Consider the following 24,905-nt stretch of genomic DNA (forward strand, 5'->3'; position numbering starts at 1 on the left):
TCAGACTTGTCCTTGCTTATCTCCTTTGGCTGTAAATTTCCTGCTGCATTTCTTACTGTGGCCTTGCCTCTGCTGAAATCCTGATTCGTGTCTTTATCACACTTCCATTCTTAGTCTCTGAATTCCTCCTGCCTCTGGGCCACTTGGTCTCTTCCTTTACTCTTTAACTTAATTCCTTCTCTATAAAACATTAGCTAACATGGTATATAAAGGGCGCTGTGCAAAGCAAGGCTTGAAAACACTCAGGTGAACAGTAGGACACACTCTAGGTGCAAGCTTCTTCTAAGTGAAATTGACACGTCTCTTGTCACTTGCTGATTCTAGCGAGATCTTAGTTTCACAACTGCTCAGTAGCTTTTGCCAAAGTGATTAGGAGCTGGAGCTCAGTTTTCTGGTGTTGCAGTCAGGAAGAGAGGGATTTTCTCTGCCCCTTTTATAGCCTTGCCAGCAGCAGCTGCTTTTTAAAATGAAAAGTAGCTGTTGAGTCTTCCAGCTGCCGAGAATGCACTAGGTAGAACTGGGGAGGTGGATAGATACTTGTCCACTTCACTCTGCTGCTTGGGAAGGAGGCTCTGAAAGAACAAGGTTTGGGAGCAAGAGTGGGAAGCTGCTCTTTTCCAGCAGTCATAGTGGGAAGGGTGGAGAAGAACAGAGGAAAATGAGCAGAGTGAAGGACAAGCCCTAGGGTGGGTGTCAGGGGAGCTCTTCACATACTCACAGAGCAGGGGGGATGCACTCTGGGGTTTTCATCCTGGCATTGGGAGTCCCTGTATTTTGTGCCTGCCTTTCGTTGCTCTGTGTATAAGAATGAAATGAGTTGTAGCTTACCGGAATCTGCTTGTGTTTCAGCATCCAGCCCTGCCCAGATGTGAAGTATGGCAAACGCATACATGTGTTACCGATTGATGACACAGTGGAAGGGATCACAGGAAATCTGTTTGAGGTCTACCTCAAGCCATACTTCCTGGAAGCATATAGACCAATCAGAAAAGGTAATGACACCTGCCCCTAAAATCAGGGGGAAAGGTGAAAGATTGTGACACACTTTGTAATGAGACTGACCATAAGGAGAAGAGCTCCAGAAACTTGCCTGGGTCTGTACATGGCATTAGGGTAGCTTGAGTCTGACTAGTGTCTTTGTGACTACGGGTATGTCTACACTGCAATTAGACACTCGCAGCTGGCTCAGACTAAGGCACGGTTTAATTGCAGTGCAAACTTCTGGGGTTGGGCTGTAGGACCCTGCGAGGTGGGCTGCAGTCCGAGCTTGAAAGTCTGTACTGCAATGAAACAGCCAGGCAGTCCAAGCCCTGGGTGCCTGAGTCAGCTGGCACGTTCCAGCTGTGGGGGTTTTTTGCAGTGTAGACGTACCTCCAGTCCTGCTGTGCCTGGCCTCACTTCTGCCACTGAGGAGCAAGTAAGTTGCCAGCTGCTGGCTGGCTCAGGGCAGCATAATGGTCCTCTAGCCACAGGGTTTGTGTGGCTCTACAACTGCTTGGTGCACACGCCAGAGAGGGTCATGTGAGGCTGGGGAGAACCTTGTTCAGCTAACTTCTTTTTTTACGGGACTACAGGGTGGTTTGATAAAGGCAATGGTGTTGACACAATATTCTTAGGCTTCTTTGATTTTGTACTCCACAACATTGTGATTAAGAACCTAGAATGATATACAATCAACATGGTACACACTACATGGATTAAAATCTGGTTAACTGACAGGTCTCAATGTAATTGTAAATGGGGGGTCGTAACTGTTGACTTGGTATGTTTGTAGTGGGTCCCGCAGCAACTGGTTCTTGGCTGCACACCATTTAACACTTCTCCCAGGTCACTGATAAAAAACAGAAAATGATCACTGATAAAGTTTGCAGATGACCTACTGGTTGGGAGAGTAGTAAATAATGAAGAGGGCAGGTCAGTGAGACAGCGAGATCTGAATCTCTTGGGAAGCCAGGCATTAGCAAACAATAAGCGCTTCAGTCTGACCAAATCTAAAGTTGTGTGTCAAAGAACACAGGTCAGACTTGCAGCGTTGGGGACTCTACCCTGGAAAGCAGTAGCTGTGCAAAAGAATTGGCGTTCGTGGTGGATAATCAGCTGAACATCCACTCCTAGTGCAACACTGGTCCAGAGGGTTAATGTGATCCTGGGATGGATAACAGGGAAGTACCTTCATGGGGAACAGAAACTTGATAATAGATGGCTCTTCAATCTAGCAGTCAAAGGCAGAACAAGAGCCAATGGCTGGAAGTTGAAGCCAAACAAATTCAGACTAGAAATAAAGTGCACATGTTTAACAGTGAGGGTAATTAACCATTGGAACAACTGACCAAGGGTTGTGGTGGATTCACCACCACGAGCAATTTTTAAATCAAGATTGGATGTTTTTCTAAAAGCTCTGCTTTAGCTCAAATATGAATTAATTCAGGGAAGTCCTAGGGCTGATGTTATAAAGGAGGTCAGACTAGATCAGCGGTTCTCAAACTGGGTCGGGACCCCAATGGGGTCGCCAGGGCTGACGTTAGACTTCCTGTGCCCCGGGGCCAAAGCCGAAGCCTCCCCCATCTAGGGCCGAAGCCCAAGGGCTTCAGCCCTGTGTGGCTGGGATCAGGTTACAGGCCCCCCCCCCGCCTGGGTCTGAAGCCCTTGGGCTTTGCCCCTCCTCCACCCAGGGCAGCAGGATTGGGCAGGCTCAGGCTTCAGTCCTGGCTCCTGGGGTCATGTAGTAATTTTTGTTGTCAGCAGGGGGTCGTAGTGCAATGAAGTTTGAGAACCGCTGCACTAGATGATCACAGTGGTCCCTTCTCATCTTGTAATCAAGCCAAGGGATCAGAGAAGGGAATATGTCAAACTAAGGTATCTGGCCAGTCAGGTTTTCTCCCCTGTGGTAGGCACTACACAGAGCTAAGTGCCTTTTGTATGGGGAATTGTCCTGCTCTGGGATTCAGAACTTCCCACTTCCCCTGCCTACTTCTGGTGCTGCTGGCTAAGAGTCCCCCCTCCCCAGGCCAGTGCTGACAGCTTGGTGATGGGAGGGGAAGGCCGTCTAGATACCATACTATCTCTCAAACTCCCACGGAGTGAAGATGGGGAGAGGAAGGGAAAGTGAGAGGAGAGACAGGAGATGAGTGGATAGACTGCACTCCCAGGTTTGAAATTTGAATTCTGGCAGTCACTTGTTTTGCACACAGGGGGGGAAAAAAAGTAAGGGAGCCTTGGTTGGAATGACCTTCTTTTCCTCCCCTCTTCCTCTGCAAGTGTAACTGACAGCATGAAGGAATTTAGTTACTGTGCATTGAGGATGGGGCTCATTGAATTGGTTTCTTCTGGCCACTGCGTTGTAGTTTTGGCGTTGGGCTTTCTCTCATCCCACTACTAGCTGGTCAGTTTAGCTGATTTTCTTTCTGGGTCTGATTCCCAGTATAGCACTCCCTTCCTCTCAGATCTGCAGTTCCTGTGCCACCTGTGGGAAGGCCAGGCGGCCTGTATTGGGGATCTGTAGTCACTCACTTTGAGAGCAAGCATGATGCTGTTTGCACCCTGACTTACATGGTGTTGGTGAAGCCTCCCCCAGGAAGGCATTGGCAGCTCCATAGTCCAGGTCTTACCTGTGCAGTTTATTTCATTATCTTCTGAGTGGAGAACTCTTCTCTTCTCACAGCTGTTGACATTATTCCTGATTAAAGTTTTGGAAACGTTAACCACATGAGAGGCGGTTTGGCACGCTGACAGTTACAGTAAATGCCGTGTTTGGAATAAACACGGACAGCATTGGTAAACGGCAGCTACGGGCACCTCTTTTTATTACCAAGTACATGCAGTCTGTCCCATTGGGCCACTCTGGTAGCATGAGGACTCTGACATTGTACATGCTTTGGTAACTGCAGGTCACTGAAATGTGATGGTTTTTCCAGGTGACATCTTCCTTGTGCGTGGAGGGATGCGTGCTGTGGAGTTCAAAGTGGTGGAGACAGACCCAAGCCCTTATTGTATAGTGGCTCCAGATACAGTGATCCACTGTGAAGGGGAGCCCATCAAACGAGAGGTAAGCTGAGCCCCAGCACCTGGTTTCTCCCACAGTACCCTTCTTGCAGAAGGGAATCTATTTCTGGGGTATCTCTGTGTGCTTGCTGTGCAGATTTCACACTTCCCTTTGGAGCATCTAATATTAACCATTGTCATACAATGGTCTCTGTTCTGGAAGCTTAAATTCATAACTTTGCTAGACACTACAGATCACGGATTTAATAAAGAGACCGGATTTATGGCTTAAGACAACAATCTGTAATCCACTAACCCTCTTCTTTTGTCCTATGACTGCAGAGGTGTTAACAGACCACTTCACCTTGAATGGTCTCTTACAGCATGTGTTAATTACTTGTACTAAACGATTTGTTCCACCTTATGTTTAGCTATGACACTCTTTGGGCTTGTCTACACTTAAAATGCTGCACACTTCAGTGCAGACGCCGCCTATGCCAACGGGAGGGGTTCTCGTGTCAGTGTAGGTAATCCATCTCCCCGAGAGGCAGTAGCTGGGTTGACGAGAGAATTGTCCTGTCGACTTAGCACTGTCTACACCAGGGGTTAGGTGAGTTCAATTGTGTCGCTCAGGGTTGTGGATTTTTCACACCCCTGAGCAACGCAGATATTCCGACTTAACTTCCTAGCATAGACCAGGCTTGAGTCCCTTTCCCAGACCTGAAGAAGATCTTTGTGTAAGCTCGAAAGCTTGTCTCATTTACCAACAGAGGTTGGTCCAATCAAAGATGTTACCTCACCCATCTTTTGTTCTGTTCCTGCAGTTCCTATGGTCTGTAGCAGATAATGTATATGATGTGGCTGACCAAACTCAACTCTTTTCCTGTCAGGAAAAGGAGTGGATGTGGACATTAGAAAAGACTTCCAAAAGTGTCTGGTTGTTTTTGTTTGTTTGTTTGTTTTTTGTTTTTTGGGTGCCCAATTTGGGATACCTAGAGGGGGCTGATTTTTGGAGAGCACTTCCTGCAAATCAGGCCACTATACGGTGTCTCGGGTTGGCCATTCTGCATTTAGGGTAGGAAACATTGAAGGTACTAGGCATATGGTCCCTACCTTTCATTAGGCACAGGTGCCTTTGAAGTCTCATGTCGGAGAATCTAGAGTGTGAGCCCATACAGCTGATAGTGTCTGCAGCCACTCACCTAGCTGTCTGCTGGAAACCATTCACATTACTGTAAATAACTGCGGCTGAGTACAGATCTCTGAATAGCCACGAGACCTGGAATGCTGCCACTAACACTGTGGGGTTTGAATGTTACACTGACAGCATTAGCTAGAGCTGGCTTTGAACTTTCTGCAGAGTTTGGTATCTTTACCTTCCATATTGTGTGTGAGTCAGTCCTAAAATAAGAGCCTCCCATGTGGTGTAACTGCCTGTTAGCCAAGGTGCTTTGAGTGGCTTGACTGAAATGCATCTGCCTAATTCCTTAAACTGTAGCTAATCCCTGACGTTGGGCTTCCCTGCCTAATTTCATCGCCAGGTTAGCAATACTAGAGGGTTGCATGCTTTGGTACTTATGCAGATCCAGATGGTGGGAGGGGCAGGAATACAGCCTTCATCCCTGAACTTAGAGCTTTTTTACAAGAAACTGCCACTGAACCTACATTTGATTAACTTGTCTAAGCTACTTTGCTTTGTTTTATCAGTTTCATATCAGCTTCCCCTTGACAGTACCCATTTGCTGCTGCTTTTCTGACTGTCACCACAAGCAGTAAGGTTCTTCCCACTGGTGCCTAGACTGTTCCTGAAATTGGACATATTCTTCAAGTGGCGGACAGAGACATGCCATTGAGTTGAGCGTTAGGGGTCACTTCGCTCAGCCAGTAAACTGTGGATCTTCAACCAGGCCTTTAGCTTGTGCCAGAGCCACTCAGCTCTGAACTGTGCCAAGAGAGGAAACAGTCCCATAAATGGTCCTTGATGTCATGTAGGAACTGACTGTAAAGAGTCCCGTTTTGCTAGTTGGTGACATGCTCATAGTGTAGTGACACATCAGGTGCAATGATACCAAGGCATTCGGATCCCACAGTGATGGACATGGCATAAGAGCTAGAATAGTCTTTGGGGCTAGCATCAGAGTCTGTTGCTTGGTGCGAACCAACTCCCTCACAAGCCTGAAATGTACTGTATGTGGTAGGAGGCAAAGTACTGGCATGTGGATCTAATTCTGGGAAGGACATTGAAAGGGAAGAGAGTCCCTGGCAGCATCCCTGCTCCCCGAACAGCTGGTAGGTGGTGGGAGGTATTTTGAAACCATTCAGATTTCACTTTTAAATTTGGTGGAGCTCCTGTGTAGCCACATCACGGGCTGTCAGTCAACGGTCTCCACTGCACAGTTAGGTAGCTTACTCAAGAAGCTAGGTTTGTGGTCACGCCATGATTATAGCTTGAGATGAGTACTGCTTAGCAGTGACATGCCCTTTTCGCTCTCTGAAGGGAGTTACAAACATTGCCCCTCTCAGCACCTCACCATTTTACAGCTGAGGAGATTAATGCTGAGACGCTGTGACTGGCCCAAGGCCACAGGCAAATCCATTAGAACTGGTTCCCAGTTTTGTGCTACGGCCAGTGGCCTGTGCTCTTCTGTAATCCAGTTGGAGGAAAAGAAACTTATAAGTCCTGTGTGGATCCCCACTGCTTTCTCCAGTGCCCAAGGGCTCCCAGGTCCTGCTTGACTGAGGAGAGTGTTAAACTAAGTCTCTTGTTTCCCTTGTGCACTAATGACTTTCCCTGCTGGCAGGATGAGGAAGAGTCCCTGAATGAAGTGGGCTATGATGACATTGGAGGCTGCCGGAAGCAGCTGGCCCAGATCAAGGAGATGGTGGAGCTTCCGCTCAGACACCCTGCACTTTTCAAGGCCATAGGTGTGAAGGTAAGGGTCGACCTGCTGAGCTCTGCAAGTGCCACGTGAATGATCAGCCTAGCTCAGTGCTTGAAGCTCTGCTGGGATCTTCTTTCTTGGTCCAGCAAGAAGTTGGGAGTGTGCTTGGTGCTGGGGGGAAGTAACCTGTGACCTTTCTTGCTGACCTCAGGAGTCCCATTGCTGGCCTAGGTGTTCAGGCTACCACTCTGGTGGGTGCGGAGTGAAAAGCTAGAAGCCATGGTCTATTGCACAGTGCTTGTCCCTGGAGAGACAGTGATGTGAAGAGCAGAGCCTCGCTTTGGAACAGCTCTGCCACCAGTTGGATAGTTCTAGTTTCTGTGTACTGCAGAAAGACGTTAGCAGCGTTGATAAGACTGATCGTTGCTGCCTGAACTTGCACCAGAGCTTTGGAGTGAATGCGCTCTTCAGATTCTCTTCAGGTTCATTAGGAACCTACATTGACGTTTAAAATTAACGTGCTAACAAAGGCCCTGCTCCTTGTCCTCAGCCTCCCCGTGGAATCCTGCTGTACGGCCCGCCTGGTACCGGTAAGACCCTGATTGCACGTGCAGTGGCTAACGAAACTGGAGCTTTCTTCTTTCTGATCAATGGTAAGTTGCATGAATTCCTTGTGCCCCATATCCCTTTTAAGCACTCATTTGAAATGTGCATCCAGCTCATGGGGATGGAAGGCATCAATGCTGTTTGTAAACCACCCTCAGCTGAGTGGAGCCACCTTCTTTTTAAGTCTTTCCTGACCTGTTTCAAGCATGCCTCTGGGCCTTTTGCAGCCTGTCCTTGTGAAAACCTCTCTAGTGTCAGCGTGGAGTAAACTATAGTCTCCTCATAGTCAAGAAGAGTTGTAAAGATGTGTTCAGATCTAGGACCTAGATTCTTTCGTCTGCTGAGGGGGAGTGTGGAGGTTGCCGGTTGACACATCTGGTTAGAAAGTACATCAGCGAAGAGTTTCAGCCTGTGCCAGCATGTTCATTCGTGAAGGGGTAATGCTACCTGGCTGGTCTGTAGTGGAGAGCCCTCTATGGTCATTCTTGGCATGGGGAGCTCCCGACAAGTGGAGGAGGGGAGCTGTTCTTGCTTCACTTCATACCAGCTGGAAGGAGCTTTCCCAAGGGCAGTATGTGAGACTCACAATCTAACAACAGGATCAAAACTCCTTATTAACCCCTTCATGGGATCGCCAAAGGGCTGGGTCAGAATGACCTGGGGCATATAGGATATAGCCAGCAATGGCCAGGTTCTGTTTGCTCAGCCTTGTGCCGCACGTCATACTTAGTGTTTCGGGGAATGGGGATATGTGCTTAGAAACTGCTTTTTCTTTCGATTTTGGTCAGATTGCATCAGACTTTGACCTGGGAGGGTGAAAGCAGCCAAATGGACCATGCAGTATAAGAGTGACCAGTGTCTGGAGTTGGCAAGCTCAGCCTCTTTAGAGTGACCCTAGTTTGCAGGGGCTGGAGGACATTGTGGGTAATGCGCTAGCTCTTCCTCTAGAGGCTTGAGCTCCCATTGCATCGCAGAGTAACTACATAGTAGGTAATGACTTTGTCTTTGAATGGGAGTACGCAAACTGCAGTAGCAGAGGGTGCTCTAGGGCAGGATCTGGGTGCATCCACAGAGCTGCATAGGGGAAGCCTACATGAGTACTGGCTCTAGTCACGGCTCTCAGTTCCCCTCAGATACTGTAAAGAACATTCAGTCCTGGGGTTCCATTGCCACAATGGTGGGTGCAGTCAAAAAGAACTTTAATAGAGTGAGTCAGTAACACTTGTCATTGCCTGTTGTAGGAGATCTCTTATCCCCTCCCTGCCCTCCTCAGGGGGTACTTTTCTTCCTTCTGGAATTCACAGGCTTACAAAAGGTCTGTCCTTACTGAAGTCTCTTCAGACCGTCTGCAGAGGAGCTAGTCTGGAAAGCTGACTTGTATTACCCGTGTACTGCAAACCCCACAAACAAAAGGCAACTGTAGCATATGGCTCTCTCTGAATTCTTTACCGTGTAATTTGGTTGCGGCTCTTTCAAGTCCAAACTGACGCCCGCAATCTGCAGTGACACGATGAGTCCTCAGGAGAGAAAGGGGCTGAGCAGAAGGGAAGATCAAAGGTGGCTCGGTCGTTCTAACTGGATGTAGTTAGCTGGTTTGGAGACTCTCCAGGCTGGTGGTAGAAAGCAGCTTTGCTGCTGCTGTGGATTCTGGCCCTGGCCGTTCCCAGTTCTGTTTCGAAATAGACATTCCTTTGCAGGTAGAAATGTAACTTTTGCTCTTAGCAATGAGCCGCTCAGTCACAGGTCCTGTTGGTTACTTGTTTCCCCAAACCCTGTCATCTTGCTGCTGTTTTCCAGGTCCTGAGATCATGAGCAAGTTGGCTGGTGAGTCTGAGAGCAATCTGAGGAAAGCTTTTGAGGAAGCTGAAAAAAATGCGCCTGCCATCATCTTCATCGATGAGCTGGATGCCATTGCTCCGAAGAGAGAGAAGGTAAACAAGGAGCCCCACTCCTGCATTCCCACAGCCTGTTAGCACCAGGACTTGAGTGCAGTGCAGATGCGTCACGCTAGCCTAGTGTTTGGGTTTTGATCTGAGTTGGGAAGAATCCGAAGACTGGGGCTGGCACAGAACAGCAGGTTTCCTTCGAGCTTGAGGATTTCACTAGCGTCGGGCAGTGTTGCTGACCTGCTTCTGTTGGGTCTCTTGCTAATCTGCCGTTTCGTCTCTCTGTAGACCCATGGAGAGGTGGAACGTCGCATAGTGTCGCAGCTGCTGACTCTTATGGATGGCCTGAAACAGAGAGCACATGTGATTGTTATGGCAGCTACCAACAGACCTAACAGCATTGACCCTGCACTCAGGCGATTCGGTAACTGAGTTTTGCTGCCTTTTTGTTGGTGCATCCAGCGCTTTGTTACAGCTGGTACTGGAGTGTTCCCCGGTTAGGGCTGTGAAATGATTGATTAGACATTAGCATGTGCCCGATAACTTTGTAGGTCTGATTAACAACTTGCTGACTCATCTCTTCAGAGCTCATGGGAAACTCATTCCTGGCTTCCAGCATTTGGTATCACACTTCGTGCTGCAGGGTTATAAACAGCAGAAATTGCAAAATGCTGTAATGATGGCTAAAGCAAGCCTCTGTCTGAAGTAGCCATTTACTATTAAACAAAATTCCACTGGAAACCTTGAGGGTGCTTTAAAGACCATCTCTGGTAGCTGGTCACTTCAGACAGGTTCATCCCTTAACTTGTAGTAAGCCCCAAATTCTCATACCTTAGATTTAGGTGTTGAGACATGTCCAGTGAATTTTCAGAACTTTGTGCCAAGAACGAATGTCCAATTTGCATGAGCAGTTTCTGCCAGGCTGCAGCTGCAGACTAGTGGAACTTGCATGGGCAAATGTCCAGTTTAATGCACCACTAGCTGTCTGAGTGCACAGTTCTGGTGATATTGTGCAGTTGTGGCATGTTTGCATTTTTGCATGTGACTATTAATTTTTATTGCAGTAGTGGCCGTCAGGGATCGGTGCTCTTTCATGCTAGGCACTGTAACACTCTTCATACATAGCTTAGATACTACAGTGATAGGCATTGTAGAAGGTTATGAGAAAGATTTAAATCTGCCTCTGAATATTGGAATAGTCCCTACCTGTGCTGTTCATGCATGGGTAGAAGTGGAAAAGGAGTCATGCTGGTAAACTGGGTGTAAGCAAACAATGTGTGTTTTAATACAGCAAAATGTATACATCCGGAAACAAAGAATGTAAGCCAAATTTATGGGATAGTTGACTTCTATCCTCGGAAGCAGGGACTCTGAAAAAGATTTGGGGGTGATGGTGAATAATCAGCTGAACATGAGCTCCCAGTGTGACTCTGGCCAAAAGAGCAAATGGGATCCTGGGATGCATCCACTGGGGAATCTGGAGTAGGAGCAGAGAGGTGATTTTCCCACTGTATATGGCACTGGTGCGACTGCTGCCGGAATCCTGTGTCCTATTCTGGTGCCCACAGTTCAAGAAGGATGTTGGTAACTTGCGGAGAGTTCAGAGAAGAGCCACTAGAATGATTAAAGGCTTAGAAAACCTGCCTTATAGTGACAGACGCAGAGTCCAGTCTGTTGAGCTTAATAAAGAGAAGGTTATGGGGTGATTTGATTACAATCTAGAAGTATCTAATGGGGAACAAATATTTAATAAAGGGCTCTTCAGTCTAGCAGGGAAAGGTCTAACGCGATCCTGTGGGTGGAAGTTGAAGCTAGACAAATTCAGACTGGAAATAAGGGTGAGAGTAATTAACCATCGGAACAACTTATCCAGGGTTGTGGTGAAGTCTCCATCACTGATCATTTTAAATTCAAGATGGAATGTTTTTCTAAAAGTTCTAGGAATTACTGTGGGGCAGGTCTCTGGCCTGTGTCCTACAGGGGGTCAAACTAGATGATTGCATTGGTCCCTCCTGGCCTTGGAATCCACGTATTTGTGGTGCTGCTTCTTTCAGAAACAGAGCAGTGCCGGTGAGGGGGAGACTTACCTTCACAAAAGCGTAAATCACTCTAGAAGAATGACTGAACCAATCAATGCTCCTCAACATTTGGCAATCCTGACTTCTAATCAAACCAGTGCTCTCACTTGCCCTGACTGGCTGAATCTCTCCCTCACTCTCAGATCTCTCTTGGGTTTTTTAAAGCATCCATCACTGTAGTTCAAAGTACTGGGACCTCCTGGAACACATGTACAGTCCTCATTTTGCTTTTCAGTGGGACCACAGGCAGGGGAATGCTGTAATCAGAGCTTACCTACTTCCAGAGAATTCGGCAGCTAAGTGTGTGTTTTGTGCTCCTCAGGTCGCTTTGACAGAGAGGTAGATATCGGTATCCCTGATGCCACCGGCCGCCTGGAGATTCTACAGATCCACACAAAGAATATGAAACTGGCTGACGATGTTGATCTGGAGCAGGTTGGTAGCATGCTTTCTGGGAAAGCCTTGGTTGTACCAGCACACCGGTGTTCTCATTAAGGAGTTACGTAATGGATGAATTGTTGCAGTTATGGTGATGTAATTTATCCATGCGATTGATAGGGCAGGAAACTGGATAAGCAGGGAATCTTTGACCTTAATTCTACTCAGCCAGCTTGTGACCAAAAGTCACTGCCATGTGAAAGTGGCGTGGCTGCATAAGAATGTATGAACGGTCGCATTGGGTCAGACCAATGGTCCATCTAGCCTGGTGTCCTGTTTCCAACTATGGCTGGTGCCAGGTGCTTCAGAGGGAATGAACAGAACAGAGCAATTACTGAGTGATCCATCCCCTGCCGTCCCAGTACCAGCACCTGGGCTTCGGGACACCCAGAGCATGGGGTGCATCCCTGACCATCTTGTCTAATAGTCATTGAAGGACCTATCCTCCAGGAACTTATCTGATTCTTCTTTGAACTCACTTATACTTCTGGCCTTCCCAACATCCCCTAGCAATGAGTTCCACAGGTTGACTGCGCGTTGTGTGAAGAATTATTTCCTTGTGATTGTTTTAAACCTACTGCATGTTGATTTCATTAGGTGACCCCTAGTTCTGGTGTTATGTGAAGGAGTAAATAACACTTCCTTATCTACCTTCTCCACACCAGTCATGATTTTACTGATCTCTCTCATATCCCCCCTTAGTCACACACCATTGATTTATATTGTGACATTATGATATTTTTGTCTTATTATCTGACCTTTTTCTAATGGTTCCTAACATTCTGACGGCTGCTGCACACTGAGTGGATGTTTTCAGAGAACTATCCACAATGACTCCAAGATCTCTCAAGTGGTAACAGCTAGTTTAGACCCCATTATTTTCTATGTAGAGTTGGGATTTTGTTCCCCAATATGCATAAATTGCTCTTAGGCCAGTTGGAGGAGTCTTGTGCTACCATATCTTCAGACTCCCCGAGTTGGCAGTCTTATGAGAAGCCAAGGATTGAACGGACCACAGACTGAGTTATCTGAGTGTTTGGCAGCGTGCACGAGAAGTGGTGCAGTGCACGTGCAGTATCGGTCCTGTGGATAGAGGACACCTATCTCCAGGGCTGTCATTTTGCCCCCTTTCTGAATTAGTCCTAGCTCCAATCCCATATGAAACGTAGCGTCTCCCTGCCTGCTGGCTGGGGTGCTGCGAGCTCCTCCTGAACTTACAGCAAAGCATCAAGGTTCCTGTCCCCCCGAGGGTTACTGCATGTCTTGCTGGCTGTACTCTTGGGCAGAAAGGTGGGGCCCAGATTCTGCCAGTGTGACGTGTTTGCACATGTCCCGGCAAGTGACGGCTGACGCATTGCTTTCAGGTGGCCAATGAGACCCATGGCCATGTTGGTGCTGACTTGGCTGCCCTTTGCTCCGAAGCTGCTCTTCAGGCCATCAGGAAGAAGATGGATCTCATAGACCTGGAGGATGAAACCATTGATGCTGAAGTGATGAATTCACTGGCCGTGACCATGGATGACTTCAGGGTAATGCAGAAATGCTCAGTTTGCTGCTGGCACAAGTCTCTCTCTGTTCATTACTGTCTTAGAACAAGTGAACGTAGCATGTAATTCACGTGTTACCCTTTCTCTCCTGGTGCTAGTGGGCTCTGAGCCAGAGCAACCCCTCAGCTCTGCGGGAGACCGTGGTGGAGGTGCCGCAGGTTACCTGGGAAGATATTGGTGGTCTAGAAGATGTCAAGAGAGAACTCCAGGAGCTTGTGCAGGTGAGGGCTGGTGTGAGCAATTCCTGGCTGTCAGCTAAATTGCTTAATTAAAAAAATCTACTGAGAGATGCCAGTGTGGGCTGCAAATGGAGAGGGTTTACCTAAAAAGGGTTTCTGATCAACCTTAATCTCACAGGCCACCTCTTCCCAAATATTTTCACATGGATTCTGATTTCCTCACACTTGACTGTAAACTTCATGCTGCTTCCTGTCAGTTTTAACAGTGTGGTGTGCACGGGGGGAGGGGTGGGGAGGGCTGTGCACATGCTTTGGGGACAGACGCTTTTCTGTCTTGTTCTAAGTTACGTCTACACTGAGCTTTCTTGGCAGATCTTGTGTTGGGGTTAGCAGTGGTGGAAATGCTATTGTGGGTGGGCGTTCTTGTGTCATGTAGATGGAGACCAAGACTGGGGAAAATTGCTGAGGTCTCAGTGTAGCTAAGACCTTCGTATCCAAGAAACTAAATGCCAAAAGCAAGTGCTGGCTCTGCGCTGTCAGGGCATGTGACGTGTTTGATCCAGGGCTTTCTACTATTGTGAAGCTTTTCCTACGAAGAGACGCTGGAAATGCTCTTCTCTATTAGCCCTGAGATGCCAGGATCAGGGCGGTCTTGACATGCCCCTATCTTTGGCTGCAGATCACTGTCTGCAGGGCAGATGTTGAAGACCCATTACTGCCCTTTTATGAAATATAAATTGGAGACTCTTATCCTGTCTTGTTCTCTAGTTTTAAGCCATCCCAAGTTAGTGTTAACCAAAAGCTATCCCCTAGCCCTGGTGAACTGGTGGGACTGTCCAGTTTCTGGTGGACATCACTGTCTCAGGAGAGAGACCCTGGCTGAATGGGCCACAGAGACTGAGCTTCCATCTCTCCCCTCTAGCGCAGTCCCTGCAGGGCAGAGATGAAGCACACTGGCGGGAAGCTGGCCCTGCTGCTAACCAGGCAGTGCCTGGCCTGGGGATAAAGAGGCTCTTCGGGCCCCAGGACTGTTGATGAATGGCGTTAGACATTGTCTTGAAAACTGTGTTAGAATCTAGCAGTCCGAACCCTTCAAATTTTGGAGCTTTAGCCTCTCAGCTGGCAGGGTCAAGGTGTGATCCGTTGGTCTGGCTCATTCACTGAGGGCTGATGCTAGATTTCTCCCTTCTCTAGTATCCTGTGGAGCACCCAGACAAATTCCTCAAATTCGGCATGACTCCATCCAAAGGGGTCCTGTTTTATGGGCCACCTGGCTGTGGTAAGACACTGCTGGCTAAAGCCATTGCCAACGAATGCCAGGCCAACTTCATTTCCATCAAGGGGCCAGAGCTTCTCACCATGTGGTTTGGGGAGTCAGAAGCCAACGTGCGTGAGATCTTTGACAAGGTAAGTAGCTTTGTTTCCTAATAAGGGTTTTAATGTTCTGTCCCATCTCCCCAGAGCATCACCTGTGCTGAGCTGGCCCCAGTGCTATCTTGATTTTGTCACATGGTCAGGTGTTGCTTCCTCGTGTTGTGAGCACATCCCATGTTTCTAACGTTAGAAAACTAATGACCCTTCCCAATAATGCGAGTCACATAGATGTAATAGGCTTGCTCCTGCTACTTCCTGAGCATGTTGGACGATAGATGCTCAGATATCCTGGCGATGGGTGCAGGGTAAGGACCAGAATAGAAGGGAAGCAGGGTTGTTCAAAGGTAATCCCCCACCCCCATAGAACTCTGTTACATGGGACATCCCATTAGCTACTCTCAGCCTTCTAGAAACCTGCTGAAGGGTGGTTCGTCTGGCAGGCTCTTGTTTTCAAGGTCCTCAGTCTTGTCCAGCAATACACTCAGCTTAGGGAGGCCACCCACCTTCATGAGTGTCTCGTTCTTCAGTGGAAATGTGAGCCTCTGCCCGAGCTGCATGCTTGTCTTGGGAGTCTGCTTTCGGAGCATGTTGCCTGCTGTGGGAATGGGGAGTTGCAAGGGGAGTGAAATCTCAGGTAGGAAGAGTGCCAGTCCAGCCAGAATACTTCCCAGCTTTTCTCTAGGCCTGGGAGTCTCCAACATTCCGCTGGTTAACGTTGCTTCCAGTTCTTGGGGAAACGCCTCAGTCTATTGAGCGTAAGTGTTTGTGATGTAAATCTGGGACAGCCAGAGAGCCGCTTGTCTAAGCTGCCCTGAGGTCCAGCAGCATTCCAGCACCTCTCGGTGTATGAGGAGAGAGGGCTTTTATTTGTCTGCCAAAGGCCAGGAGATGCTTCAGGTGAATTCTAGCTCCTGACACTTGCTGGTAAGTGCACAAAGGAACTGTGTGTGTTTGCCTTGTGCAGGCCCGCCAAGCAGCACCCTGCGTGCTCTTCTTTGATGAGCTGGACTCCATTGCAAAGGCTCGAGGTGGGAACATCGGCGATGGTGGGGGCGCCGCGGACCGTGTCATTAATCAGATTCTGACAGAGATGGATGGCATGTCCACCAAGAAGAATGTCTTCATCATCGGTGCTACCAACAGACCAGACATCATCGACCCGGCCATCCTGCGCCCTGGCCGCCTGGATCAGCTCATCTATATCCCCTTGCCTGATGAGAAGTCACGAATCGCCATCCTCAAGGCCAACCTGAGGAAGTCCCCCGTTGCCAAGGCAAGGCCTGAGCTCTTTGACCAAGGCTGTGGTGTTCCTGGGGTCTGGTGAAAATGGACCCCAAAGGAGCAAGGGGAACGGTAGAGAGGCCACTGCTGCTGTTAGCGCATGAGCTGCCATCCCTGCAGTTGGGGGATAGGGAGGGAGGGTGGAGTTTGGAGTCTGCATGCCAGTGACTCCTTGGGTGTAAGGGGCAGCTCCCTAAAATACAGCCACCCTTAACGGGGCTACCCCCCAACACCTCTAAAGCCTGACTCATTGCGTTCTGGGAAGGGGACGAGCTCAGGTTGGTTCGAAAGAATAGGGTTCTCTGTTGTGAACACAAAATGGGACAGGGAAATCAAGCGAGAGCCATAAAGGTTAATTGATGGAACCCATTTACTGAGCTCAGGCTGTGGGCAACGGAGCCACAGTGCCTGCCTCAAGGAGGCAAACCAAACAGAGCAGCCCTGTCCAGGAGCAAAGGGCCCACGTTGGGCCAGTGCTGGGGTTCCCTAATATAGCGAATATCTTCCCTGTGGGTTACGGCTGGCTGGCGGGTGATGACTGAAATGGTGTATTGCTCTGAGCAGCTTGGGGGACTTAGAATAAGGTTCTTGTGCCATGTTTATCTCAGTGCCCTCTGGGGCGTCACTGCTGCACTCGTTGCAAATGAGTCCCTAGGCAGTCACATGACCCGTGCCCTTCCTTATCCAAGGGCAGCATTTCCCTAGCACTCTGGCACTGAGCTGGGCTCCCACGCTCCCCTGTGGCTTTGCAGTTCTGATGCTGTCACACCATGAGCCAGTGACTTCGGGGCTTCGCTGGCTGCAGCCTAATGTTGCTTCAGGCGATCCCCAGCACTGACATCTGACCGGAGGGCCCTGACCCCTGGAGCCATGCTGCATCCAGCTGCCTTTCCCGGTGGGGAGAGCAGTACCAAGGCACCTGGAGCTGCCTGCCCAGGTTCTGGTTGGGCACATGTGGGAGGGTGGGCCTGCCTCTGCTCAAAGCTGAGCTGTAGGAGTCTCCTGCTGTCGGGTCTTCCTGCTCCTGGCTCATTCTAGGAGGGCAGCCTGTTGCCTCGAGGGCACGTGACACCTTGGTATTAGCTGGCAGTGTAACATGTAAAGAATGGGCCGTCCTGATCCTCCCACAGGATGTGGACCTGGAGTTCCTGGCGAAGATGACCAATGGCTTTTCAGGAGCTGACCTGACCGAGATCTGCCAGCGTGCCTGCAAACTGGCCATTCGCGAGTCCATTGAGAACGAGATCAGGCGAGAGCGCGAGAGGCAGACCAACCCTTCTGCCATGGTGAGTGAGGCTGCGTCTCAGTGCCGCTAGAGAGAGACGGGATGTGGCTGTCTCCAGGCTGTTGGCACAGTTATCCCCAGGCTCCCCAGAGAGTTGGGCATTCCCCAGCCACGGAGCAGGGCACTGAACATGGTCATGTGAGGTGCCCTTCGCAGCAGGTGGGTTCTTTGCTCTTGGCAGCCCAAATGCTGGGCTGATGTCGGGGAGGGCCAGGCTTTCCCACTGCCAAGGGGACCCTTCCCTAGGGTGAGGTCACTTCTCTGCTGCAGTTTCCCCTTTCCAGTTGCTCCCGCTGGCTGTATCAGAGCATTACCCAAAGCAGAGCTCTTGGGTGCTTGGCTGGGGACAAAGTGCTGTTTTCAGTGGGAGCTTGGGTGCAGGGTGAGCTGTGGTTCTGTCTCTGCTCCGTTGCAGGAAGTGGAGGAGGACGACCCGGTTCCGGAGATCCGCAGGGATCACTTTGAGGAGGCCATGCGCTTTGCTCGCCGCTCTGTCAGTGACAACGACATCAGGAAATACGAGATGTTTGCACAGACTCTACAGCAAAGCCGCGGCTTCGGCAGCTTCAGGTAACTTGGGGGACAGGGGCTAGCGGGTCGCTAACGATGAGCAGCTTCAGCTGTGTCCTAGTGTTTGGGGAACTGCGTTCTGTCTCCCCAACTCTCCGTTCCCCCAGCAGTGCCGGTCGGTCAATTCCTGTCAAAGCCACCTGCTGTTAAACAGCAGCTGGGCCCACCCCAGGGTGGGCTGCACTTGGGTGGCAGGCGCTTTGTAAAGCGCTGTGGGACTTTCTTGGAATGCCGGAGCCGTAGGTCTCAGTTTCTGCCTGCGTTTTAAAAAAAAACAAAAACAACCAAACTTATCAGCAGTGTAAGCGGAGAGCACAATTTCCTCTGTTTGTCTCTGAGCCAGGGGACTGGTGTGGCGGGGAAGGCGGCGGCTGTTGGGCGGAGCGTGACTGGTGTTTCTCTGCTCTCCCTTCCCGAAATGCTCTGTGCAGATTCCCGTCTGGTAACCAGGGTGGCGCTGGCCCAAGCCAAGGCCCAGGCAGTGGCAGCGGGGGGAACGTGTACAGTGAAGACAATGACGACGATCTCTATGGTTAACCTGCTGCCCTCTGCGGACCAAACTCCAGACCAGGCCATGTTGTGCAGGGAAATTCCAGCGTTCCGTGGACTCTCGGCTTCTTCATTCCTCAGTCAGAACAGTGTAACTGCACGTCAGACTTTGTACAGGGGTGTCTGTTGCAAACACAATAAATTACAAACCGGTGTCGTTTGGGAGGCAGACAGTGAATTAACCAGGAGGGGAACTGACTTAATTTCTGAGAAATTTCTGTTCTAGTTTATGTGGCAGAATCAGCAGCTTTAGCAAAGGGTACAATGCTAGCCTGTATAAAAACCACAAAAATAATAAAAAAACAAAAAAATTCCCATAAAATTCCAACCAGGCCCCAGCCCTTCCTTTGTGTGACATGGCCTTGGCGTAGCCAGCTCTGTCTCCTACAACTTCTGCGTCTGCCTCACTTCTCTGGCCTTTTCACCCCCCTTCCCTGTGCTTGGCTGGGAAGATCTAGCTGTGCTGACGCAGTGAATGTTTGGAAATAAACTTACCCACTCGCAAGCGGTTTCTAACCCAACCCCAGTGAACGTTGAGTGAAAGTGGCCCCTGGGGACCAGCAGGTGCTGAATGTTCATTCTCAAAGTGGGTGTGAGGCTGCATCTCTCTTCCCAGCTGGGCCCTGTGTTGGGTGCAGTGTTGTGGCTCATGTCCCTGTCTGTCCTCTGAGCTCCCATGGGCCAGCCTTTCTGGGCTGTCAGCCTGCTGGAGATGTGACTGCCTGCGCCCCCAGCTAGCTGGCTGGGTGCGATGCATCCCACTGGGTGCTCAGGGGCTGGGAGTGTAGCACCTCAGGCCCATGGACAGGAAATAAAGGAGCGTCATCTTCCTTGATGCCCCAAAGCAGCTCTCCTGCGTTTGTCAGGCTGCAGAGCAATTTGTACTTGCAGAGGGACCCGTCTTCCCCTTAGCCTGAAACCAAACCCAGCCAGGACCTTCTGTGGCCGGGGAAGGGTTTAGTTCTTCGTTGCCAACCTCGCTCTCATTGTTCCTCTTACCAGCCCACCAGGGCTGTCCTTTGGCTTGGGCGTCCTTCCTCTGCCTGGCTTGTCCTCCCCTCTTCCAGCAGCGCGATGAGATGGACAAGCCCTGTGTCCCCTGCTGCTTCCCTTTGCAGGCCTTAGCTGGGGAAAGCACTGGCACGGCCTGTCACTTACCGCGCATGCCATGGGATGCACTCACTGCTCATCCCGTCTGGATCAGAGGGCTGGCTGCGGTAGAGCTGGAGAAGGGTATGGCTCCTACTGGGCTCTGGGTCTTGAGTTCTTCACTACTGCGTGCACAGAAAGCAGCTTCTGTTTCTCCAAAAGCCTGAGGCCCTGAGCTTGGACACTTGGTCTTTGCAGTTCTAGAGGAGAACCCGCCCTATGGTGCTGAAAAGCTACAGAGCCCAGGCGTAGCCACCTGCCCTGTTCAGTCCCCTTGCCCCATGTATGCCCACAGCAGCGCGCATGGTTCAGGAGAGGTTTGCTAAGCAGCAGCCTGCGCTATTGAACACATGGTGCTGGAGGGTAGCTGGCTGTAAAGGAGGGGGGCTCGTCACACAGTTACCTGGCGTGTTTGTGATGGGGTGGTGGGGGGAATGCAGGCTGAATTCAGAACCACTCCTGGTGTCATGAGTGTGGGTGTAGGACAGCTGTGTTCCTGCACTTCCCCACTCAGCTCTGGCTCTCATGTGGCTACAGGTCCACCGTGTTCAGTGCTGGGCAGCAGGGGGGGACCCCAACAATGAGCAGGCGCTGTGTCCAGCTAGCCTAAAGCAAGCTGGGGGAAGAGAAAGCGCTGTGATAAAGGGCTCAGGAGCTGAAGGATGCAAACACCAAGGAGAAAGGACATGGGCAGGGTGACGGTGTGGGTGTACCGGGGAGCAATGCATGGCCAGTGAGAGCAAACGGAGTTAGAATAGCATGCTCCAGGTTGCAGGCTGGCAGTAAGAATGATCAGGTTTGGGCTAGTTCCCAAGGCTGAGGTGGAAGCTCGGGGCATTTAAATTAGGACACAGACCTGTGGACCGGACTGCCAGGAACAATCCTGCACTCCCCCTGTCTGACTGCTGGCACGGCCCCACTGACCTTTCCCCAACCCAAGGAAGGGGGACAGGCCAGGTGGTCCATATCCTAGCACTGATAGGGTGATCAATAATAACCCCCATGGATCTGTCAAAAACGAGTCATAGCCAAACCAAGCTCTTGTCCTCCTCTGATGGGAACCAGCTACTTCATGGGGCGAAGCAGTAGACATGAGTCGCTTTTGAGGTCTTTTGACACAGTCTGATGTGAGAGTCTCATAAGCAAACTAGGGAAATACAGTCCAGATGAAATTGCAATAAAATGGGTGTGTAACTGTTGAAAAGCTGTGCTCAAAGAATCGTTCCCTGGGGGTGCTCTCAGACTTTGAGGAAGTAGCAAGTTGGGTCCTGGAGCAGTCTGTCCTGGCTCCAGAATTATCAATATTTTCATTAATGACAGGATGACGGCATAGGGAGTATGCTTACAAAATCAGTGGAGAACACCAAGCAGTGAGGGGTTGCAAGCGCTTTGGACACAGGATTAGACTCTAAAATGAGCTCGATAAACTGAAGCAAGGGGTCTGAATTCGCTATAACAACAGTCAAGAAAAACAGGTGCAGAGTATGACAGCTTAAGGAAAAATCAAATGCAAAGCTACAGAAACTGGCTAGGTAGTAGCACTGCAGCATAGGAGCTGGGGATTACTGTAGCTCACAAATGGAGCCAGGGGCCAAAGCGTGGAGCTGGGGTTAAGGCAAGAACAGTCAGTCTGGGTGCATTCAGCAGGGTGTCATATGTAAGGCCTGGGAGGTCATGGTCCCACTCTCCTGGGCACTGGGGAGGGGAAGGGAGCAAGGGCGCTGTGGGTTAGATATTAGGAAAAACTTCCAAATGCACAGGGTGGTTAAGCACTGGAACCGGCTGCTTAGGGAGCTTGTGGACACTCCATCATTGGAGATTTTTAAAACCAAGTCATAACACAAGAACCCGGGGGGGGGGGGGGGGGGTGTCACCCAATGAAATTAATAGGCAGCAGGTTTAAAACAAACAAAAGGAAATACTTCTTAACACAATGCACAGCCAACCTGTGGAACTCCTTGCCAGAGGATGTTGTGAAGGCCAAGACTATAACAGGGTTCAAAAAAGAACTAGATAAATTCATGGAGGATAGGTCCATCAATGGCTCTGAGCCAGGATGGGCAGGGAGGGTGTCCCTAGCCTCTGTTTGCCGGAAGCTGGGAATGAGTGATGGGATGGATCACTTGATGATACCCTGTTCTGTTCGTTCCCTCTGGGGCACTGGCTGCTGTCAGAAGACAGGACACTAGGCTGGATGGACCTTTGGTCGGACCCAGTATGGCCAGTCTTATGTTTGAGACACACCCATCAGGGATGGGCTACATTTCCTTGGTCCTGTCTCCATGCAGGGGGGCTGAAGTAGATGGCCTCCTGAGGGCCTGGCTGGCCCTACATTTCCATGGGGCTAGTCCAGCTGCACCGGGTTATCACTGAGGTCCTCCTCTGGGACAGCACCTTGGGTTGCCGTTGCTGGGCTCACCGCAAGACCCCTGACGAAAGGTGGCTGTGATGGTGGGCGCTAAAGCAGGTCAGAGTTGGTGGAGAAGAGCTTTGTGTGAGCTAGAACACGCCTCTCTCTCTCTTGATCGCTCGCATCAACACACATTGGTCCAATGACAGAGATAACCTCACCAACCCTGTCGCTACTATCCTGGGACCCAGGTAGGTACAGCAACACTGCGTACTCATGAGAGAAGCCATTTGTAGGTCAGGCTTTAGGGCCTTCAGGGCTCCTGCCTGGCCAGCATCTGGTCCCGTGGGGAAACGTCCTTTGTAGTTAATCTTTGTCACGCTCCAGCAGCTTGGGACCGGAGTCTACTCCCATTCTAGGAACTGACATTACATACGTTGCAAACGCCTTTCACAGGCTCCCAGCCCCAAGGCTACTGTGAGCCAGTCAGGGGTGAGAAGCAACATTGCCATGGACCAAAAATTGCCTCCTACAGCCAGTGACCAAGTGAGCTGGTTTTTATCACAGCAGAAGATGAAGCCAGGTTCCTCAGTGGGCAGTACTGGGCCCAGTTTAGAGAGTGGAAAGAGGCAGGGAGCAAGCAAAATCTGTGGAAATCTGCCTCCCTAACCTCCGCAGCTCTCCCCTGCAGGACCGACCCAAGCTACGCGCCGGGTAACTCACGGCCTTGAACTTCGTTTACCGCAGTAACATGTTGGAAGGTAAAATTGTAACCCTGCTGCTAGACATTACAGGAGCCTAAATTACCTTTCAGCTCCAGCAAGGGGCCTGGACAGCACCCTGCTGTCTGCTCCATGGGCAGCCGCAGACCAAAAACCTGCCACCGGGGGAGTGCACTGGATACGGGATGAACAGTACAGAAAACTGTATACAGTACTTTTATATAAATCAAAGGATGGCCAGGGAGACTCCAGCCTGCTCACTACTGCCCTGCGCTGCTCACCCCTGAAGGCACGAATGCTACTGTGAGGTGCAACAAGGCTCTGGGACTGAGGGAGTTGGGGGGTGAAGCTGATGTTCTTAGCTGTTCTTCCATCTCAGCTGGGGCCCCTGCCCTTGGCCAGACACAGCCTGCAGGTCAATGCCTGGCTGTGCGGCTGGGGAACCAGGAGGGCCTTGGCCGCCTCGAGCCCGGGACACTGTTCTGAGAAGGACAGCTCAACAGAGATGGGGTCCAGCTCTCGAGGACGGGAAAGAGGATCGTTGGATAGAGACTGGCTAACCTAGTGTGCGGGGCTCTAAACTAGGTTTGATGATGGCAGCAAGAGACAAAAGCCCCCAGGTGAGTCCAGAACACGGAGAAGTGGGTGAGAGGGAGACAGGAACTCAGACACATCTCTGAGCTCGTACACTAAGTCAAGAAGTGTGGGGAATAAACAGGCCAAGAAATACTAGGGAATAATCACACTGACATAGTTGGCATCACAGAAACATAAGGGGGATAATTCACATGACTGGAATATTGGTACAGAAGGGGACAGGCTGTTCCGGCAGGGAAAAGAGGCTGGAGGTCTTGGCTTGATCTCCCAGCTGTATTACACCTGCACTGAGGTTGGGATAGAAGGAGGCGGCAGACCTCTGAAAATCTCTGGTAAGGAGAGAAGAGAAAAATCCAGGAGGATGTCATGAAAGGGCTCTGCTATAGACAACCGCCCCAGGAAGAGGAGGTGGGTGTGGCTTTTTTTAAACAACTAACAAAAATCATCCCAAGCACAGGACTTGGTGGGGACGGGGCCCTTCAACTACCCGATCGTCTGTTGGGGAAACACCACAGAGCACAGATTATCCACCCCCTTCTTAGAATGCACAGGAGCCAGAAGGTGGAAAAAGCCATTGGGGAGAGGCTGGTCTAGATTGGATTCTGACACAGGGGGAGGAGCTGGTTGAGAATTTGAAGGTGAAAGGCAGCTTGGGTGACCATGATCATGAAATGAGGAGTTCATGGGTCTAAGGGCTTGTCTACACTTTAAAACGCTGGGCCACTGTAGGGCTCCAGAGTAGACACCACCTACGCCCCGGGAGAGTTCTCCTGTCAGTGTGGGGTAATCTACCTCCCTGAGTGCTAGTAGCCAGCTTGAGAGAATAATTTTTCCATTGACCTAGCGCTGTCTACATGGGGACTAAGGTCAGCAACTGTACCCCTCGGGGTGTGGATTTTTCACACCTCTGACTTACATAGTTAAACCCACCTATGTCTTTTGTGTAGAGCAGGCCTCAGGAATGGTAGGAGGGAAAAGAGCAGAATAAAGACAATGGACTTCAGCAGACAGGGTAGGTAAGATCCCTCAGCAAGCAAGTCAAAAGGAAAAAAGATCAAGAAATGTAGCAGTTTTGCTTTTGAACCTTTAATAATGTCTCTAAAAAAAACCCCTATCCCAATGCATAGGAAAGCTAGGAAGTATGGCAAGAGATTCCCCCCCCCCAGCCTAACCAGGAGAGCTTCAACAACCTGAACCTCAATAAAATGACATACAACACGTGGAAACTTGGTCAAGTTACAAAGGCAATAGGTATTAAAACAAGAGTGCAGACATCATTCTGGGCTGTATTAGCAGGAGTGTTGTAAGCAAGACAGGAGACGTAATTCTTCTGCTCTACCCTGTGCGGATTAGGCCTCAACTGGAGTCTTGTATCCAGTTCTGGGCACCGCATTTCAGGAAGGATGTGGACAAACTGGAAAAAGTCCAGAG

General features: G+C 50.1%; 1 protein-coding gene across 1 annotated transcript in view; it reads left to right on the top strand.

Annotated features, from left to right (window-relative positions):
• The window catches only part of LOC102947293 (valosin containing protein), a 30,243-nt gene extending 11,310 nt beyond the window's left edge, over positions 1–18,933 (top strand). Inside the window, exons 4-17 of the mRNA XM_037901960.2 lie at positions 850–992; positions 3,915–4,045; positions 6,783–6,914; positions 7,414–7,516; positions 9,267–9,400; positions 9,644–9,779; positions 11,756–11,868; positions 13,236–13,400; positions 13,517–13,639; positions 14,792–15,004; positions 15,936–16,244; positions 17,383–17,538; positions 17,953–18,107; positions 18,539–18,933. Coding sequence (XP_037757888.1) covers positions 850–992; positions 3,915–4,045; positions 6,783–6,914; positions 7,414–7,516; positions 9,267–9,400; positions 9,644–9,779; positions 11,756–11,868; positions 13,236–13,400; positions 13,517–13,639; positions 14,792–15,004; positions 15,936–16,244; positions 17,383–17,538; positions 17,953–18,107; positions 18,539–18,644 — 2,119 coding nt within the window. The 3' untranslated portion in view covers positions 18,645–18,933. The remainder of the gene's footprint in view (positions 1–849; positions 993–3,914; positions 4,046–6,782; positions 6,915–7,413; positions 7,517–9,266; positions 9,401–9,643; positions 9,780–11,755; positions 11,869–13,235; positions 13,401–13,516; positions 13,640–14,791; positions 15,005–15,935; positions 16,245–17,382; positions 17,539–17,952; positions 18,108–18,538) is intronic.
• Positions 18,934–24,905: the final 5,972 nt, after the last annotated feature.

This window comes from Chelonia mydas, chromosome 5 (genome assembly GCF_015237465.2).
Source record: "Chelonia mydas isolate rCheMyd1 chromosome 5, rCheMyd1.pri.v2, whole genome shotgun sequence".
Taxonomy (NCBI): domain Eukaryota; kingdom Metazoa; phylum Chordata; order Testudines; family Cheloniidae; genus Chelonia; species Chelonia mydas.